The sequence below is a fragment of the Podarcis bocagei genome (assembly GCF_964188305.1).
Source record: "Podarcis bocagei genome assembly, chromosome: 5".
Classification (NCBI taxonomy): domain Eukaryota; kingdom Metazoa; phylum Chordata; class Lepidosauria; order Squamata; family Lacertidae; genus Podarcis; species Podarcis bocagei.
The window spans coordinates 58,539,014-58,559,619 of record NC_138129.1 but is presented as its reverse complement, the minus strand read 5'-3'; the positions used below and the strand labels follow the sequence as shown (position 1 = coordinate 58,559,619).

Here is a 20,606-nt window from a genome sequence, read left to right as displayed (position 1 = left end):
CAGCCCTATGAAAAGAGCACTACAGTAATCTAAGCATATGAATTTGGCCAATTTCTGCACTTGCTGCCAAGTGCTTAATTACTGTCTGGCTCTATCTTTTGGCTTATGTGCATGGATTTATTTCAGAAATGAGTTGTAATCAAATGGGTGAATTTCCATTTTGGAAGAAAAAAAAATCCTTGTAAAATATCTATCAAGCAAGAGGAGACAATCTTAATACGTATTTATTTCCACAAACATAATCATCATTATTCTTATTTTTAATTTACTAATTCTGTGCAAGAACTCAAGTTAGCTTAATTGGTAGAGAATCTGGGGTGTGGGTTCAAGCCCCATATTGGGCAAAATATTCCTGCATTGCAGGGGGTTGGACTAGGTCAGTGTTTCCTAACCGGGGCCCCCCAGGATATTCCAAATGAGATATTGGTGAACATCACATAAATGGGTGGCTGCAGCACCAGGCTAGAGGGCAACAAAGGGAAGTGAGAAGTGAAGGAAAACCTTTTAAAAGCCAAAACCAAACCTGATTGGCTGGCCAATCACAAGCGGGTAAGGGGTCGGCCCACCAGGGCCTAGCGCTCCTTTTTGCTACATGTGTTTTCTTGGAGCAGTCCTGGTTTGTTTCTGGAGGAAGAGGGAGATCCCGTTTTGACCAGAAGAGCCCGCAATCCAGAACCCCCAGGTCAGGTGGGGTGGTGGCAATGGGTAGGGCTGGATGAGCTGGAGCCGCATGTGGCTGCCGCCACCGCTGGGCTCGGTGGCAGCCTGCGCCTGACTGCAAGGTCTGAGCCTTCGGATATTGCTGAGGGGTGCAGGGCCAGTAGGCAGTATCGGCCCAGCATTGCAAGTTGCAGGGTGAAATCCACCCCAGCACCTAGCCATGGGTGTAGCCAGGATTTGGGGGGGGGGGGAGATCTTTTTGCACCAGAACCTCAGATATGTATTGATTTTTACTGATTTTTGCTTATGGGGGGTTGGGAAACACTGGACTAGATGGTTCTCGTGATCCTTTCCAACTCTATGATTCTGTGAAGTATCTCAAAGTGATGCACAATAAAAAAGCAGAAAACTGAAAAACCAAAATGATATATTCAAAAAGAAGACAATACGAAATAGACACCCATGGCAGAAACCCATTCATGCATCAGAACAAAAAATGTTTCCACTTGCTTCCAGAATGTGTGGATAGTTGGCGCATGTCCCCTCTGGACAGGAATGTTTTCCCACAGAACGGAGGCCGTCACACTGAAAGCCCTGCTGAGTTACTGTAGAATAGGCTTCTGATTTCTTTGGAGCTTGCAGGAGGACCTCTTCCGCAGACCACAATTATTTTCCTACTGGGTATGTAAGGCAGAAGAGAGCCTTCTCGGTGGCTGCTCCCAGACTTTGGAACTCCCACCCCAGAGAAGTTCCTTGCTGTCCTTCTGCCGGCAGGTGAAGACTTTATACGGGCTTTTGGGAATTGACTGCTTTTAATTAAAGGGCTGGTGCTCTACTGTTTTTATTGTAATTACTGGCATTTTTAAAACAGATTTTATATATCTCTATAGTTTTAATTCCACCAATGTTTAATTGTATTTTAATGTTTTTTAAAATATTGTTAGCAGTTCTTGTTTTTAGCTGTAAAATGCCTTGAGTCCCGTCAGGGGGTAAAGTGAGATATAAGTAGGTAAGAAAGTAAGTAACAAGATAGTCTCTCAAGTAACTTGGTCCTGAGCAGTATAGAGAGCTGTACAGTATCTGCTATTACCAACACCTTGAACTTGGCAGGATTGCAGATTGGCCCCCATGCAAATCTCGCAAGCAAGGCACCAGCTGCAGCTTTAGGACCCACCTCAAGGGTAGCCCTGTTCCAGATTATTTCGCTTGTGAAAAACTATTGCCTTAAAAACGTGTTTCCCTACATAAAGGAAGGAAAGTTTTAAAATTTGTCATTTTAAAATACTCCTCGTTCACCACCAGGTGGAGGTACCCACTTGCGGGGTGTAGCTGCACGCTATATGTGTGCTAAACTAGCCAACCCTGAAATCATTTTCAGCCTGCTAACTATAGCTAATTCAAACCAGGTTGACCCAGCAAACCAAGACGAATGGAGCCAAATCCAGATTAATAATGTTATTTACTCCTCGCATCCTTGTAGAATATTACTTCATTCCCTTCAAAGGCCTTTAAAAAAAACACAAAAAACAAGGAATGATTGTTGCGGGGGTCAACTTGGAAACCACAGCTGGACAACCCACGACCCTCAACTGCTTTAGTGGGGCCTCCTGACAAGCCCTCGAAATCCCCAACCCATTTGACCTGCTGCCCCTCTTATCCTCCCTCCGAGGGGGAGAGCGCGAGAGGCGTGTGTGGAGCTCTACGGAGACAAAGCGAGAAATGTAAGACTAAATCTAAGTGAATCAATAAGAAAGGAGGATACGATGGTATGTAAATTAGACGGGCAGGTTGAGATGACAGGAGGGGTTGGGATGGATGCGGCTCTGTAGGAGAGAGGGGCAACCCGGGCAGCGGCTGAGAAACCCGCTGCGTCCGCCGGTTTCCACTTATTCTGCCCCGCGTGGGGAAGAAGGCGGGAGGCCTGTGGCAGGAGCTCCGCCCCGAGGGTTGTCTTCTGCTGCGCCGGGTGAGAGGATCCGTCGCTAAGCCGGACACACGCACGCTCTTCTCCGCCCAGAGGTTCGGGAGCGCACGCAGCTCGGGCTCGGCTGAATCTCCCACCAAGCGCCTCCTGCTCGCCGCTGCTCTTGGCTCCAGCCTCCCTCGCTTTGCGCGCCGAGCGGCTCCCTTCCCTGCGCCGCGCCCCAGGTAAGAAGAGCGCGGAGGAGAAGACGGGACCCACCGGTCCCCCGCGCAACTTTCCCCGTCGCCCGGCAGCCGCCTGCTTCGCATCTCCCCTTCCCCGCCGCAAAGAGCGAGCCCCGGAAGCCCCGGGATTCTCATTGCAAGGCGCAACCAGGGTTTATGTGCGCGCAAATATCCTAGCGCTCGTGGGAACGGAGGGACGACATTAGAGCCGCAGATTAGGCTTTTTAGAGCTAAGGCTCAACTCTGGAAATTGGACGGCGTGCCTCAGAGCATATGCAGAGGGCTTTTCCTGCCACGTCTATCTCTATCTGAGATTTAGGGGCAGATCTTTCCGGTTAAAATGTTTGATTTCCTCCCGGGTTTATTGAGCGTATCTTATTAATTTAATTAATAACAAACAAACAAACAAACAAACAGGGAGAAGTGGAGAGGGTTCCTCAGTCTTTCTCCTTGCCTTAGTAGCCCAGCACAGTATAAAACCTATTGGAGGAGAACAATCAGGAAATGATTTTTTACAGAATCAGTCTAGGTTTGATTTCTTTCAGCATCGTTTTCCTTGTTTTGGATAAAATGGAGCAAATTTTAAAATAGCCCTGTCAACAATTGTGTATATGTGTGTGCACATACACACACAGTTTCTTTGTCAAGGATGGTGCTAAGCCCTTAGCAGCTGAGTGATGGTTGGCAGCCACTTGCAGTATGCTTCCTTACCTTTTGCATCATCTCATTCACTGGAAATGTGTAACAGTTTTCTAGAAAAATAGTCGAGTGTAATAGGTTATGCTTCAAATATAGCCAATGCATTTAGCTCTGCTGGTCATATAGATTTTTCCCATTTCTTGGTTTATCAGAATTAATAAGTGAATTGCTATACCTGGCTTCATTAACACACACACACTCACACTAAATTATTTGAAATCCCAGAGTTTTGCCTTAAATTATGCTCTTCTAATTGTTTGGGGCCTTGCTTGTTTTTCAGATTCTCTTCTTACAGATTATTCATGGCGTATTTGACTGCAGTTCAGACTTTAACTTCATTTATAATAGAAAAATACTATGGGTCTTGCCTAATGCATGTATGCTGTTAGCAGTGTATGAATGGAAACAGCAAGAAATATTGAGAGTATGTGAGCAATATTGATGCAAAACTAATCTCAGGAGTAAAATGTGAGCTAACTTTCCAGGATAGTAGGATTGCCACATTAAATTTTAAAAAACAGTGGACAGCTACATCTTAGAGCTGGGAAGATTTTTGTGGAGCTTGTGTTCTGATAAAGGGCATAGCTTTACAGTTTGAACTAAGCTGAGTGGAGGAGGGTGAGTGATCAAAATCTAGTGAATGTATTTGAAAATATATTCCATTTGAGTGTGTGTGCATGTGTGTGTATGGATATATATTACATTAAAGTTACCAGGGCTGTGAAGTTAAATCAATAAAATTATGGAGGTTCATGTGCGGGAATCTGTTAATATTACACCAAAACATCCAGGCTTTGCAAAACACAGAAACAAAACCTGTAGCTAGAAAATCCAGAGAATGTGTTAAGAATATATTGTGGTTATCATGACATTACACAAGCGAGAGTTTCAAAATAGATTATGCTGAAGAATAGCCTATCTATGTGTCTGTAACTTTGGTAGAATTTTTGGGGAAGGTTTCGGATGTTAATTGGAAGGGAGGCAAGCACCCGACTATGGAACCAGGGAATAGAGCAATGTGGAATGAGGAAATAAGCTTGAAGGGAGTGGGCATTGATCTCAGCTGATATGTGGCAACTGGGATCCAGAGAAGCTTGGTCACCCAAGGATAGTATTTGTGGACAAAAAGTCCCCAGTAGGAATTCTGCCACAAATTTTGTAAAATAGTTAACTGAATTGCAAAGGCAAAGATGGTGATATGGTGCCAACATAGGAAAAATGGAGGAACGTTAGTGAAATGCTGCTTGAGTTGAAGGAAGGATGATCTGCAGGGAGGATTTTTGCTGTTGCTTCTCTTGCATCCCCCGCCTAGTTTTGTATTAATTTTCTCATAGTAAAAAGGCAAAATTATAAGTAATAGTGAAGTTATATTGTATTTTTATTTGTTATCAGGCCTTCTATATGCTAAGTTTGTTTTAACTAATGCTGTTCTATACCAATGATTTCTATGCAACCCAACATGTCACTATCACACTAGCTGCAATGTCTCAATATTAAAAATGATCAACGTGCAGGTATCTACCTCTAAAATTATTAAACCATATTAAACCAATATTGAAACTTGGAATACTTTGTATTATAATATGGGGGGGGTGGAGAGGCGGATTTAAAGATCTGTCTCATCTTACACACGAGAAAGACACCAAACCACATGATAGGAGCATAAGAAAAGAAGCTACAATCTGTGTTGGAGATCTTGTTTAGTAAATTCCTTTAGGCCGGTGGGTACAAGATACAGGGCCTTTTCTGTGTTGGCCCATGACCTATGGCATTCAGTCAACCAATGAAAAGTTAGGCAGGCATATTGAAGACATGTCTGCATTTGGTTTTTATATAGGGAAGCTGGAAAGTAGAGGCTATTGTCCCTAGTTGATTTTATTGTTTAAATGTAATGACTTTTTGTTTTGTTGTTGTTTTAACTGTTTTGATGAATTTATGGATTATACACTGCTTTGTGTATTGATTGTCCTAGCAAGAGGAATAGAAGTCTTTTAAATGATGATCATGAGAGCGCTGCTAGATCAGACCAAAGGCTCACCTAGTCCAACATCCACTTCTCACAGTGGTCAAAACCCACAGACAGGACATGAGCACAACAGCATTCTCCCAGTCATGTTCCCCAGCAACTTGTATTCAGAGGCATAAATCTCTTCTTCTTTAGAGGAGGAACTCTCAGATATGAAACCCTCTATTGCAGTTTGAATCAGTACACACCAGGAAGGGTTCATTCTACACAAGTGCTATTTCTGCACATTTAAAGCTGCTTATGGTCAGAATGCGCTCTGTCAGTTCCAGTGGTCCCTAGGTAGGGGCAATAAACTCAAAAGACTGTGGAGATTTCTAATTCCCACCACCACCACAAATGTCTGTAGGTCAGGAAAATTATACTTCAGAATCTTTGTTTAGAAAAACCGGGTAGATAGAAAGAATCTCCTTTTGCTAGACGGGAAAGTACTCGTGCTTCTAGATTGACCTTGGTGCAATCACTAGTCTCCCAAAAAGCTGTTGGATGAGAGAGGTTTATAATAAGGATTTAAACTAGATTACTGTAAATGGCAGATAATCCAATTTTATAATCAACTCTGTCTGGTGGTTGTAACAAAGCTGGAGGCTCTCTGCTTTAAAATACTTTTGGATCTGTTATACATTACCCTCCAAAATGATATATATCAAGAATTTGTTATTGACAAATCCTTTTATTGATTATTAGTTGCCTCTAAACCAGGAGTAGGAAAACTACGGCTGTTCAGATTTTATTTTATTTATTTTTACATTTATATCACACCTTTCCTCCAAGAAGCAAAAGTTGGTGTACATAGTTCTCTGTCTCTCTACATTATCCTTACAACAACCCTGTAAGGTAGAAATGCTGAGAGTGAGTGACTGGCCCAGAGTCACCCAGTGAGCTTCATGGCTGAGTGGGAATTTGAACCCTGGTCTCCTAGGTCTTACTCCAACCCCCTTAGCTGCTACACCACACTCCCAACTCCCATCCACCCCAGTCATCGCGGTCATGGGTTGGAGATCATGGGAGCTGGAGTCCAGGAACATCTGGAAAGCCACAAGCTCCCCATCCTTACTCAGCTGTAGAAGAAAACTATGGGGGTACACATCAAGATCACAATCTGGGGAAGAGCTTCCATATACTTAAATGTAAATGAGCCTTTTTCCTTGTGAAAGGGCATGCTGGGTGCTAATATTTCTTGTAGAATTCTTAGCATCTGCCTTTTTCCAACGCATTCCAAAATTTCAGACTCCTAAGATCATATAGCAGAATCATAGTCAAAAGATGGGAAACAGTCAGCCTCAGGAATTATGCACTGACACCTGTAAACAGAGCAAATTCGTATGTCCATTTTGAGGTCATCCTCCTCAGTTCATGTCAACTGTTTTTCTCTGTAGATGAAATGCAGAAGTGGCAGTCCAGTTGGGAGCTGTGTGAAATAATCTGCACCACTGATCACACACATAGACCAGTGATTTGTGCTTGTGGCAACATATACATTTGAAGTCGCTGTCTTAATCATCCCCTTTGAACTAGTGAGCACTGCCTCAATAAGTAAATGTAACCAAAGCCAAAATGAGATTTATGAGTTTCTTTCATCCTGGAATGCAAATACATACTGTTTAGGGTTTTTTGTTGTGGGGGGTGGGGTGGGGTGCGTGTCGTACTTGCAGTTGTTATTGCTGCTTTATTGTATTTTTATTTTAGTTCTTGTAATTTATGTGAAAATTGTTCAGTTTGGTTGTGGCTTTTTAAAATGTTTTATTTCTTGTTTATTACTACTTTTGTTATGTTGTACAGTGGTACCTCGGGTTACATATGCTTCAGGTTACAAACTTTGTTTCAGGATGAGAACAGAAATTGTGTTCCGGCGGCGCGGCAGCAGCAGGAGGCCCTATTAGCTAAAGTGGTGCTTCAGGTTAAGAACAGTTTCAGGTTAAGTATGGACCTCCGGAACGAATTAAGTACTTAACCCGAGGTACCACTGTACTTACATATTTTTTATGTTGTAAGCTGCCTTGAGCATGGTTTGAATTGTGGAAAGGCGGCACGCAAATTAAATTATATATTTATGTATGTTATGTATTCTCAGCTCTGCTTTGGACCTGACCTCTCTGCTGCTCTTCTTCCTTCTGTGTGATTAGGCTGATAGTGAGCACAACAGCACATTATTTGTTTGCTGCAAGAGAAAATGTGTTGATACGCCAGAGACTGCACCCTTAGTATAATTTGTTTATATCAGCTGCCCTCTTGTACAGAAATACAGAATGTCAAATGCATAATGCATAATGCATCTTATGACTCACAGTTGTACCACAAAACAGTCTGGGCAGTGATTTTATTTCTCTGATCAGTTTCTATTTTTATTTTTATATATAGCTAGGATATGTGTTTCATATTAGACAGACCCACTAGCCTGTAATTGGGCGAAGGGGTCAGATTGTTGGTTGAATTCTTAATAGTTGATCCTGATCATTATATAAAGGACTGTTGCAGCACTTGTGGCTGCTCACCCCAGCCACACATTCACACTGGACCATAGCTCAACGCTCAAGCACAAGCTTCGCATGCAGAAGTTCCCTAGAGTAGCATCAGTCACTGAATGCAGCATGGATGTACTGTAGATGAGTAGAATACATATGGATGCTGGCAGGTGAACATTCTGTGTCTGAGTAGTCAGTAAACAATTAGTATTGTCTGACTTGCATAGAATCATCCCTACACTGGGATCTCCCTAAATCTGGAATGGGGAATTTGTGGCCTTCCAAATGTTGTTGGACTCCCACTCCCATCAGCCCTGGCCAGCCTGGCCAATGGTCAGGGATGAGGGATGGACAAATCAGTTATTTTCGCTTTTCAAAGTTTCTCATTTTTCTCATTTTAAATTAGGTTCTCCACATTTCCATAGCAATCTCTGTATTACTTTTTTAAAAAATCCTCATGAAAATCTGTCAGCATTTTAGTGTGAATTTCTCTCAATAAACACATTTTTGTATGCAGCTTTGACCAATAGACACATGTTTCCAACCAATTTTCCTTTATATAGGGTTGTCATATGTCTGAAATTTCCCAGACATAGCCAGTATTCAGCCCTTGTAAACAGTGCCTGGGCAAAAATTGCCGGAATGTCTGGGAAAATCTGTATATATAGCAGCCCATGTTGGCAGTGTAGAATTTTGTGAATTTAATTAAAAAAATAGCTCAAAAACTAAAGCTCAACAACTTAATACAATGCATTTTTGTATGCTATTTTCACTAATGTGCATTTCCTCCTAATAGATACATTATTGTTTGTATTATTTGGCTGGAGAACTGCATCTCAAAATTCCAAAACATGTGAATTTTTAAGGATAGCTGTGTTTTAGTTCACATATTGGTTCAGGAGGCTAGTCAGGAATCAGGGAGTTATAATCCAACAACATTAGGAGGACTGCAAGTTCCCACCTCTGCCCTAAATAAAGGAGGAAGGTTATATAAATCTAATAAGTAAGTAAGTAAGTAAGTACCATAAGTATTCAGAGACGTGCAGGTAATAATAACAGAAGCAAGCACCTAGTATTGTACATAGCAACTCCACATATATTCAGGCAAGCTCTGGGATTAGGGAATGGAAAAGACAGAAATCCTACCAACCTGGGTTGTTGTTTTTTTTTTGACAACCCTCTTTTCAGACTTTTCTCTGCAACTGTGATTAAAACAACAACAACTATTCCATATTCTGAATTCCAGGCTGACCATTGCATATAGATTCCGACCTATATACAGGCCTGACTATTTGAGTAGTTGCCATTTGAAGCAGTTGTTTCAAGGCAGGAACTGTTACCAGATGAAAAGAGGTGAAGACCATAGGGAGCAGATGCCCCAGAGGTATCCCGTTATAGTCTGCTTAACAATGTGTGTAAACATTTTGTGGGTTCATCTTCATGCATTTTTAGTGTATACAATACTGGAGCAAAAGATGGGAGGGGAATATTATTCCTTCGCTGCTTAACCCTTTTATTAGTTGACATTTACATTTATATTTCTTAAACTATTCCCTCTTTTTCTTTCCGCACCAGCTTCTAGGTGGGTATATTAATAAGCTGTTCCTCACCATGTTCATACATTTCTGCTTTCATTGCTAAGAAGCCCAGTGCTTTTTCCTAAGGGAGAAATGTACAAGCAATAAGCTTTGCAGTGTCCAGTTACAATGAAATTGACATGGCAAATTGGAATCTACTATATTGATAAGAAGTAATGAATTTCCCAGTGGGGAAATTTGCAAGGAGCAAGAAAAGTGCCAGAATCAAACTGACTAGGTAACTGGCATTAATACTTTTAATGGGAAAGGTTTTCATCTGTCACACTTACGGTAAGTTTTCTCCTAATAGCCTTCTATAAGTCAGTTTTATTGTACATAGTATCTCCACAATGACAATCTTATTTGGAATCCTTTCTTTTTATTAGTGAGAAGAACTGACTTACCATCCTGGGGAAATTTCAAAATATAATATCCATGTGGTACCTGAATGAGAAAATGACAGAATACCTCTCCTTATAAGAGTGTCACCTGTGACGTTTTGATGCACTCGGATTAACATGGGAGCAGGAATCTATCACTTTAGCTGCTGTTCAGTAAACAATGCAATAATTAATACAATCTGGGAGCCAGGTGGCTCCATTTAGCCTTGGCACAAAGTAGGATGTTTTTTCCTTCTTCATTGCGAAATGTTAGCCAACGACACTGAATTCTAATAATGAAACTTGATCTGTTCAGTTCATATCAGCACCTAATGTAGGCAGGATTAATCATCTTTAAAATGTGCTATCTGTTCATAATCAATCCTAGGGATAGGGTGAATATGGCAGAGTTATTCATAAGCTGTGTTTCTAAGCTATTCTCAGTTTATCTTGATCAGGGCACTGTCAACACCTGTTATCAAATACAGTACTCATTGAGTAGTCTATAGAATTATCCACACATGTATTTTCTTTATAAATCTAAACAGAAATAAACCACATGCATCCCTCACTATGTTATGATTATGGAAGCAGGTGTTATGTGCAGATCCGCTTCTGAATCAGGTCCTGCAAGTATGAAAAAGCAATTGCTTACTCTTGATAGATCCGTATATGTATTGCTCCTGGAATGGGGCCATGAGTTCCAGATTATACAATCACTGCTATCAGCTTTGATACTCTTGGTCACCTGGAGATGAGGGCATGTGAGAAGGGATTGCATAGTGCATATTCTGTTCCTGAATAAATTAAATCACAGAGAAAAATGTGCTACTCTTTCCTTAGATGGCTTCCGTAACAGATGCCAGATATGGACACAAGGATGCTTCCGACCAGAACTTTGATTATATGTTCAAACTCCTGATCATTGGCAACAGCAGCGTGGGCAAGACTTCCTTCCTCTTTAGATATGCTGATGACACTTTCACACCAGCCTTTGTCAGTACTGTGGGGATCGACTTCAAAGTGAAGACTGTTTACAGGAATGACAAGAGGGTAAAACTGCAGATTTGGGTGAGTATCATTTATTCTGGAATCATTAACCTTATGCACTAATGTCATGGAAAGTGGATCAAATTGTGGTTATGGCATATTTGTACTACACGGGCCTTTTGCTTGCATTTTATTTAAGCAGAAGATGTATTAATTATTTGTTTACCTTCTGTCCTTTCTTCTAATGGAAGGGCTTCTTCCATTTGTGGTAGGAACTGAGATCCAGGGGAAGCCTTCTGCTGGAGGGATGAGGGTGATTTTTGCTGATTCCCCTTTCCTCTGACGTCCCCTCACCCAATAACACCTGACATACTATTCTGTAAAGTTTTCCAACCCTCTGAAACAGCTGTTGGGGGGCACAAGGAGGAATAAAAATCATCTCCTTGCCTACCCCTAGTGGAAGCAACCCATGAGTAAAGTAGGCTGGATCCAACCCAGAATCTGGTTCTGAAACTATTGTCATTGCTCTTTATGGGTTACTGAGATCATTTGGGACAGCTGTTACAGTGTGTCTTCTTGTGTATGTGTCAGAGCTGCTTCAAGATCCTAGCTCACAGAGGATCACGCTAGCCAGCGGTCATTAAGTAAAAGTCTTTATTGAATTACAGTTTCCATTCTCACGCTGCTGTCTGCAACTCTACGTCTACTAGCTAGATCGGCGAGGCTCCGTCTGAGTCTCCGCCCCGTGCGCACCAACTTAATATCCTAGCCTTGCTCCACCTTTTCCTCCTGACTGTCCTCCTCTGGGTCCCTCTACCCCCCGGGGCTTCTTCCTTCCGGGATTCTTCTGACGCTGACCCGGACCCTTCTGCCTCCTTGCGCCGGGCTTTAGGACCTGGTTCCCTTTCGGGGCTGCTCACTGCGCCGCCTTCCTCTGCATTTGAACTTGGCGCGCGCGCCCAACCTTCCACTTTCCTCTTAACCGTTTCTTCGCTCCCCGATGGAGGTGTGGCCACTCCTGACTCCTGCCCTCCCTCCTGTGGTGAGCTGCCAGCGCTTCCCCCCTGGCTCCTTTCCTCTTCCCTGCTTCCTGGCGGTGACGCTGGTCCCGATTTCCAGCTGCTCCCCCCTGAGTCTCCTCTGGCTCTATCTTCCTGGGGTGCCTCTCTAGATTCCCCCCTTGCCCTGGCCACTGGTGCTCCTTTCTGTGAATCCTCTGATTCACTGGAAAGACTGGGAGATCTCGGGTCGTCGTCATCACTCATCCTTTCCTCTGTCTCCTCCCCTTCGCTCTCTGTTTCCTCCCTTGCCCGTGCCTCTGCACCTAAACCCCTGACATCCATCCCCCCCTCGAAGCCCCCCAGTCCCCCCTCCCCTCCTTCCGGTGCTGGAGCTGGGGGCTGCTGTTGCAAAGGGACGAACGTCGGATATCGGTCGCTTCCCGTGGCAGGCCTCCATCGGAACTCTTCCGGGTCTTCCTCCCTGCTCTCGTTGACGACAGTCACCTCCTCTTCCATCTCTGTGCCGCCGTGCTCGAAACCAGGGTCGTCCCCGAAAATGTCCATGTCCGTCTCTCCCGCACTTCCTCCAGGCGGCGTTGCTCGGCCGGAACAGTCCAGCCACTTCCTGCGGAACTGCTCCTCCGGCCTATCGTCCCACCAATACGAGGGTTCTGAGACAGATCCCGAGGGTGACCCCTCCGGGGAACGGACGTCTCGTGTCGGTTCCTCGTCCGAGTCGAACCCCCTGAACGTGCTGTCCGAAAGCGTGGGCGTGAAAAGCCAGTCGTCGAAAAAGTCCGCTGGCATAGGTCTATGTGGGAAGAGGGCATGAAACTCGTCTTTGAGCAGAGGTTCGTCTAAAGCGTAGCCCGGCACCCAGCTGTTCGCACTGGCCGGGGTGCCCTCCCTGGCGAGAAAGTATTCTACTCCCTCTTCCCCCCATCTGGAGTCCAAAATCTCCGTGACTTCGTTGATGCGCTCCTCCTGTGCCACTCCCGCGTGCCCCGTTCCTTCTCTGAGCGGACTCGGCGCCGTTCCGGGTTCCTGGAACCTGTGCGGTGCCTTGTAGGGAGTGAGCACCGATCTGTGGAACACCGGATGCATTCTGGAACCCTCCGGAAGCGCCAGCCTGAAAGCCACCGGGTTGACCTGCTCTTCGACTTGGTAGGGCCCCAGTTGTTTATGCCCTAGTTTCTTCTTGGCCAACGACCTGGCCGGCACTGCGTGGGCTGCTAACCAGACCCAGTCTCCCGCGTGGAGCTCTTCGCCAACCCTTCTGTGTTTGTCCGCTTGTACCTTGTATGCGTGTTTAGCCAGCTCCAGGTGACGCCGCAGCTGATCGTGGACTTCCTGCAGCTCCGACGCGAACGCATCTGCTGACTGCGGCTCCCCTTCTCCCCTGCATTCCAGTCCCGGGAAGGTTCTAGGGTGCCGCCCGTTGTTGGCGAAGAACGGCGTGACGCCCGTGGATACGTGCTTCGTGTTGTTGTAGGCAAACTCTGCAAGCGGCAGGTAATCCACCCACATCGCAGGCTGTTGGTTCGCATAACATCTCAGGTACTGCTGCATGATGGCATTGGCTCGCTCCGCTTGCCCGTTGGTCTGCGGGTGTCTCGCCGACGCCAGATTGATCTTGACGTTTAGGAAGCCCATCAGCTTCTGCCAGAAGTTCGAGATGAACTGCCGCCCGCGGTCGGACAGAATAGACCGTGGCAGACCGTGAACCTTGAACACGTGGTCTATGAACAGTTTGGCGGTTTGCTCTGCCGTGGCCACCTTAGCACACGGAATGAAATGCGCCATCTTGGAGAACAGGTCCACCACCACCAACACTGCCGTCTTGCCCCTTGAGCTGGGCAGATCCGTGACAAAGTCCAGAGCCACCCTTTCCCAAGGTTCGACCGGAGTTTGCAGCGGCTCCAACAGTCCAGCCGGCGGTTTGTGCACCGTCTTTGCCCTCTGGCAAGTGTCACACCTCGCCACGTAGTCTGCGACCTCCCCTCTCATTCCAGGCCACCAGAAATCCCTGGCTACTAATTCCACCGTCTTCTCCTTGCCAAAGTGCCCGGCCGTGGGTGCGTCGTGCAGCTGCTGTAGCACCTTGGCTCGAAGTTCGTCACCCGGCACGTAGATGGCCCCTTTACGGATGAGCAATCCATCTCGTAGCTGGAAACCGTCGGCCGCTGCCTTGCCCCCTCGCACCTCTGCCATCTTCGTTTGTGCGAAGGAGTCCCCCTGCAACGCTCGCCGCACCGCCTCTAGGTCCACGGTCGCCGCGGCGCACGCCCACACTGTCGGTGCAAAGATGTGCATGGCGGCCGCTGGTGTTGCGTCCTCCAGATACTGTGGCTTGCGGGAGAGAGCGTCTGCCATGATGTTGGTGTCCCCCGGGACATACTCTATTCGGAAGTCGAAGTCCGCAAAGAACTCAGCCCAACGTATCTGCCTCTGGTTCAGGAACTGTGCCGTGCGCCAGTGTTCCAGATTCTTGTGGTCCGTGCAAACCTGCACCGTGTGCTTGGCGCCGATCAGAAAGTGCCTCCACGCCTTGAACGCTGCATGAATGGCCAGCAACTCCCTGTCCCATATGGTGTAGTTCTGCTCGGACTTGCTGAGCTTCCTGGAGTAAAACGCTCCCGGCCGCCACACGCCCTGCTGGTCCTTCTGCAGCAGGACCGCCCCCACTGCTCTGTCCGAAGCGTCTGTCTCCACCCTCATCGGCATGCTGGGGTTGACATGAAGCAGCTGCTCTTCCGACGCGAAGAGACGCTTGAGGGCCTGAAAGGACTGCTCCGCCTGCTCTGTCCAGATGAACTTCTTCTTCTTGGAGCTAAGGGTGTCAGTGATGGCCGCCGTCTGCATCGCGAAGCCCTTGATAAACTTGCGATAGAAGTTCGCAAAGCCGACAAACCGTTGGACCTCCTTCCGGTTGCGTGGGCTCTTCCAATCCAACACTGCTCGAACCTTGGCGCTGTCCATGGCGAGCCCCTTGTCAGACAGCTTGTAGCCCAGAAAATCCACCTCCGGCACGTCAAATTGGCACTTCTCCAGCTTGGCGTAGAGCCTGTGTTGCTTTAGCCTGCCCAGCACTTCCTTGACGTGCTTGTCATGTTCTTGCTGCGACTCCGAAAAGATCAGGATGTCATCCAAGAAACAGACGCACGTCTTGTAGAGAAGTCCCGCCAACACGTGATGCATAAATGCTTGAAAAACGTGAGCGCCATTTTGCAGTCCAAAAGGCATAACTCTGTATTCGTAGGTACCCAGTGGCGTGAACATGGCTGTCTTCCACTCATCACCCTCCCGCATGCGAATGAGGTTGTACGCCCCCCGCAGGTCCAACTTGGTGAACACCTTTCCCTTCCGTACCTTCGCCAGGAGGTCGTCGATGCGGGGCATGGGGAAGTCCGACGGCTTGGTCACACTGTTCAAAATCCTGTAATCCACTACGAGTCTTTTTTGGGGCGTGTCTCGCTTCTTAACAAAGAATACAGGACTGCCCCCCGCTGCCTTAGACTCTCGGATGAAACCGCGCTCCAAATTATGATCGATGAAGTCTTTGAGTTCCTGCAGTTCGTCCTCAGACATGGAATACAGCTTCCCTTTAGGCAGCGCCGCCCCCGGCAGCAGGTCAATTTTGCAGTCATATGGTCTGTGAGGGGGTAGTCTGTCCGCCTCCTTCTCGCAGAAAACTTCCAGAAATTCTGCGTACTTGTGGGGAATCGCTTGCAGCGTGCCTAGCAGCAGCTGTGACTCCTCTTCCTCTCCTTCCTGCCTGGGTACGATGCAGTGTTCAGCACAAAAGGAAGAGCCGAAAACCAGCTGCCTCTGGAACCAAGCCATCGTTGGGCTGTGCTTGTCCAGCCAACTCATGCCCAATACAATGGGCGTGTCAGACAGTTGAGTGACGTTGAAGCTGATGACTTCCCTGTGATTTCCAAGTCGCATCACCATTGGTGGCGTCTGCTTCACCACTTGCCCCCCTAGCAGCTCCCTGCCATCCACAGTGACAACCTGCAGGGGCAGTGTGGCCGGCAGCAACTGCACAGCGTGCCTGTCGACAAATTCCTGCCCTATAAAGTCCGCGTTGCTGCCGGAGTCGATGGTGATTGGCACGTCCATGGTGATTCCAGTGGGCAGCTGGAGAGATGCTGTGAGCCTCACTACTGGTTTGGGCGGGAGGGGGTTCACTGGCTGTAAAATCTCTGGGGACTGCGTCACTAACACGTCTGGCTGGGCCCCAGTGCCTCTTCCTCCAGCCAGACATCGTCGTTTCCCTGCTGTGGTCCTCCCTGCTGCGTTGCTGCAGTCACCATTGCTGAGGCTGCAGTAAGCTTGTGGGGCCTCTGGGGACACTCTTTCGCCATATGCCCTGGCTGCTCACAGACGTAACACTTCCTGGTCCCTCTAGGAGGCTTCGCCTTCACTGCTGCCGGTGCTAGGGCTCTGGTTGCTGACTGAGCCCTTGCACCTCCAACCTCCATAGGTTCGGCTCCTCCTCCTGGCGGAGGCGTGGATTGCGCCCGTGCTGCTTCTCTGGGAAAGAAGGAGGGGCCCCCGGCTGGTTCGCGCCCTCCACGTCCTTCGTCCTTGCTCCACGGACGTCCTTCCAGCCTCACCCCCACAGCCAGTGCCCTCTGAACGACCTCCTGGGTGGTTCGGGGTCTCTCCCCCCTCGCTATCTCATCTTTAATCGAGTTGTGCAGTCCCTCCCAAAAGAGGTCTCTTACAGGAGCCGAATCTCTGTCCCATTCCAGGGCGCTGACCAAGGCGAAAAAGCGGGCATGATACTGTCTGACGCTGGCCCTCCCTTGTCTCAGCCCATGCACCTCCTTCCGTGCAAGATCAATGTCAATACTTGATAAGAAACACCCATCCATCGCTTTAATAAAGGCATCCGCATTCTGGAGCGCCGGATCGTTATCTCTCCATAAATTGCGCAACCATGCTTTCGCCTCCCCATGCAGATGGGACATGATGAACCCCACTCTCTCCTGTTCATCTCTAAAGTCTTTATGCAACAGTTGCAGTGCGCACAGTACGTCGGCTCTAAAGTTGGGATACTGTTGCAGGTTCCCATCGAAGTGAGAGAGCAGTCCGCCTGTCCGTCTCGCCAACCCAATTCCCTCCTGCCGGGGTGTTTGCTTTGCCAGTACGTCTAACCTGACCTGGAGATCCCTGCAGGCGGCAGCTGCCTCGTCCTCTCTCTTCCTGGATGCGAGAACCTCGGCGTTCAGTTGTGCCACTGCTTTTCTGAGGTCCTCTATCTGCTGCTCAGCCGTCATGTCTCCTGCCGTTCGTGAGCTCGCTAGTGGGCGCCTGTTTCTCTCCCCTCCTCGAGGCTGCAGATGCCCACAATGTGGAGACGGAGCCTACTGTCAGAGCTGCTTCAAGATCCTAGCTCACAGAGGATCACGCTAGCCAGCGGTCATTAAGTAAAAGTCTTTATTGAATTACAGTTTCCATTCTCACGCTGCTGTCTGCAACTCTACGTCTACTAGCTAGATCGGCGAGGCTCCGTCTGAGTCTCCGCCCCGTGCGCACCAACTTAATATCCTAGCCTTGCTCCACCTTTTCCTCCTGACTGTCCTCCTCTGGGTCCCTCTACCCCCCGGGGCTTCTTCCTTCCGGGATTCTTCTGACGCTGACCCGGACCCTTCTGCCTCCTTGCGCCGGGCTTTAGGACCTGGTTCCCTTTCGGGGCTGCTCACTGCGCCGCCTTCCTCTGCATTTGAACTTGGCGCGCGCGCCCAACCTTCCACTTTCCTCTTAACCGTTTCTTCGCTCCCCGATGGAGGTGTGGCCACTCCTGACTCCTGCCCTCCCTCCTGTGGTGAGCTGCCAGCGCTTCCCCCCTGGCTCCTTTCCTCTTCCCTGCTTCCTGGCGGTGACGCTGGTCCCGATTTCCAGCTGCTCCCCCCTGAGTCTCCTCTGGCTCTATCTTCCTGGGGTGCCTCTCTAGATTCCCCCCTTGCCCTGGCCACTGGTGCTCCTTTCTGTGAATCCTCTGATTCACTGGAAAGACTGGGAGATCTCGGGTCGTCGTCATCACTCATCCTTTCCTCTGTCTCCTCCCCTTCGCTCTCTGTTTCCTCCCTTGCCCGTGCCTCTGCACCTAAACCCCTGACAGTATGAAATCAGATTCAAGTGATCCTTCTTTCAGGATGCCTTCACACTTTTTTCTCTGGAACAGCCATGCTTTGCTCACTCACTTTTTACAGAGCATTTAGATGGTGGTGTTATCATTATAGTGCTTTTTGTGTTGTTCTCCTGTGTTTTCTGGCTTGAGCTTGAGACTGTTTTCTTGCAGTCAAATGAAGCTGCAACATTAGCCTGTCTAGTGTGAAGAGGCTTGTAGGGTTCCTGTTCCTTTCAACTAGGGTTAGCTAACCTATGGGCATCCACATGTTGTTGGACTCCCTTAGTCCCAGCCAGCTTGACCATTGGTGGGTGATGGGAATTGTAGTCCAGCAACATCTGGAGAGCCACAAGTTAGCCATTCCTGCTTTAAACACTTATTATTTGCAAATTTAGTTACTTTAATTACTTCCATTTTATTATTTCTTGTTGGTCCTGGTTGGCAGAAGAGCCTCTCAGCTGCTCCTTAAATCACTTCCATGAACTATTTGATATCAGTTTCTGTTCCCACAGTGGGGAGGAGGGAGAGTCTATAGAAATCACTTTCCTCTGTTTTTTCTGTATTGTATTTAATAAAATGGCAGACCATATCTTCCTGCATTATCTCTCTCTCTTTCTCTCTGAGCAACATTCATGGTAACTGGTGGGGGCAGAATGGTGGAATCATACCTATTTTTTTCCTTGTACTGCCACTTATCACCAAGCAAATCTTCACCTCAGAGTTACACACACCAACCTCCTCGACAGGCTATACTTCTCCCTTTGTCCATACTCCCTGTACTATCATTGACTCAACCAAACTTTGGGCTGTGTTCACATTACTGTCTTTAAGTACAGTGAAACTATCCCCCCTTTCACAGCTCCCCCCTGCAAGCTGTTCACAACAGCATAACCTTACTGGTGTTTGATGTTTTTCTGATTCTGGACACGTCAGGGGGAATTAATGCGAAGCTGTGCAGGAAGATGTCTTTACCCTAAACAAAGATGTTCACACCTGATGGTACATGAAGTATGTGCTGTGGAATCCTAATCATTTTGACATCTGTAACTGAATCTCTTGGTTACCAGACTGCAGCGTGTAATCCCAATGGACGCATCATTTCATTCCTCCCACCCAAACCTTTGATAATCTGAATATTTAGAATCTATTTGTAATGGAGCTTTTTGTGTTTTTTTCTAAGGTAGTTAAAAGAGCATGAGGCCTCAAGCTTTTGTTTTGTTTCTTATCCCCCTCATTGTTCTACTTGGTTAAAAGATCTGGGTTTTGTATATAAGTGTGACTTTTCCTCTTAGGCTGTGGATGAGGGAGGAATTACAAAAGGAAAGAAAAAGATTAATGGAGCCGCTTTGAAAGTCTCACTTTTGTTGAAAGCTATTGTGGTTGTGCTGTGTAAAAATAGCCTGTTCCACCTCAAAGGCATAAACAAGATATATAATAAAGAATGTGTTTTTACATTTAGTACTCTTAAGATATTTTGATTTGTGAAGGTGATTTGGTTCAAGGAACTGAATAAACATTTCCGAAATTGGAATAGTTTAGTCTTTTTATCTGGGTGATATTATTTCCTTGTGTTAGTGGGTTTTTTTTTAAAATGCATGGTTCTTGCAAGTTCTTTTGTGCAGTATAATTGTTTGTGACACTTGCATTTTTAAATGTGTGAATAATAAAGCTTCACAACAACAGCTAAGATCCAAAGAACTGTGAAACTAGTTTGATGAGCCCAAGAGACTACACAGCACAATCTTTTGTACTGCGTAGTCAGAAATAAATGGGAGCTTCATCCTAAATAAGTGTGCTTTAGCAGGGACAGGGAACCTTTGTCCCTCTAGATATTGCTGGACTACACCTCCCATCAGCCCCAGCCAGCATGACCAGTGCTCAGGGATGATGGGAGTTGTAGTCCAGCAACCTCTGGAGGGCCACAGGTTCCCCATCCCTAGTATATAAGATTGCAAGCTCTTAACTAAGAGCAAGCTCCACTGAACCCAGTAGAACACTGTTAGGCACCCCCCTCAAACAGCAGGATCCCCGAAACACATGGAAAACCTTGAAATGGAGAGGGTTTTGAAGTTTTGTTGTTGTCCTACATTCTATATCTTATTATCTGCAGTTGTTGTTTTCTTGTGACCCGTGCCTTTGGTGTGCCTCGGTGTAAAAATTATTCAAACAACATACTAGGTGGATTTTCAGAATTAATCTGTGTTTTGATAAGGGGGCCAGCTGTACAAAGATGAAACAAGCCCTTTTGCGTGAGCCCAAGTCAGGGTTGAGGAACTGGCTGCCCTCCAGGTGTTTAGGACTGCAGCTCCCATCAGCTCCAGCTAGCTTGGCCAATGGTCAGGGATGATGGGAGGTGTAGTGTGGCAACATCTGTATGACCACGAGTTCCCTATTCCTGGCCTAAGCAGTCCTATGGGTTTGGGCATGCTGAGCAGTTCTGTGCATATTTACAGTGGTACCTCAGTTGTCAAACGTAATCCGTTCTGAAAGACCGTTTGACTTCTGAAACGCTTGACAACCAAGG

General features: G+C 46.9%; 1 protein-coding gene across 5 annotated transcripts in view; it reads left to right on the top strand.

The window, feature by feature from the left end:
• The first annotated feature begins 572 nt into the window (after positions 1–572).
• RAB3B (RAB3B, member RAS oncogene family) overlaps positions 573–20,606 on the top strand; it is a 61,275-nt gene continuing 41,241 nt past the window's right edge. Inside the window, exons 1-2 of one of the 5 annotated variants that reach the window (XM_081193254.1) lie at positions 573–682; positions 10,796–11,023. In XM_081193254.1, the coding sequence (XP_081049380.1) occupies positions 10,796–11,023 (228 nt within the window). In that variant the 5' untranslated portion in view covers positions 573–682. The other 4 variants (XM_081193255.1, XM_081193253.1, XM_081193251.1 and 1 more) reach the window with 4 other exon arrangements.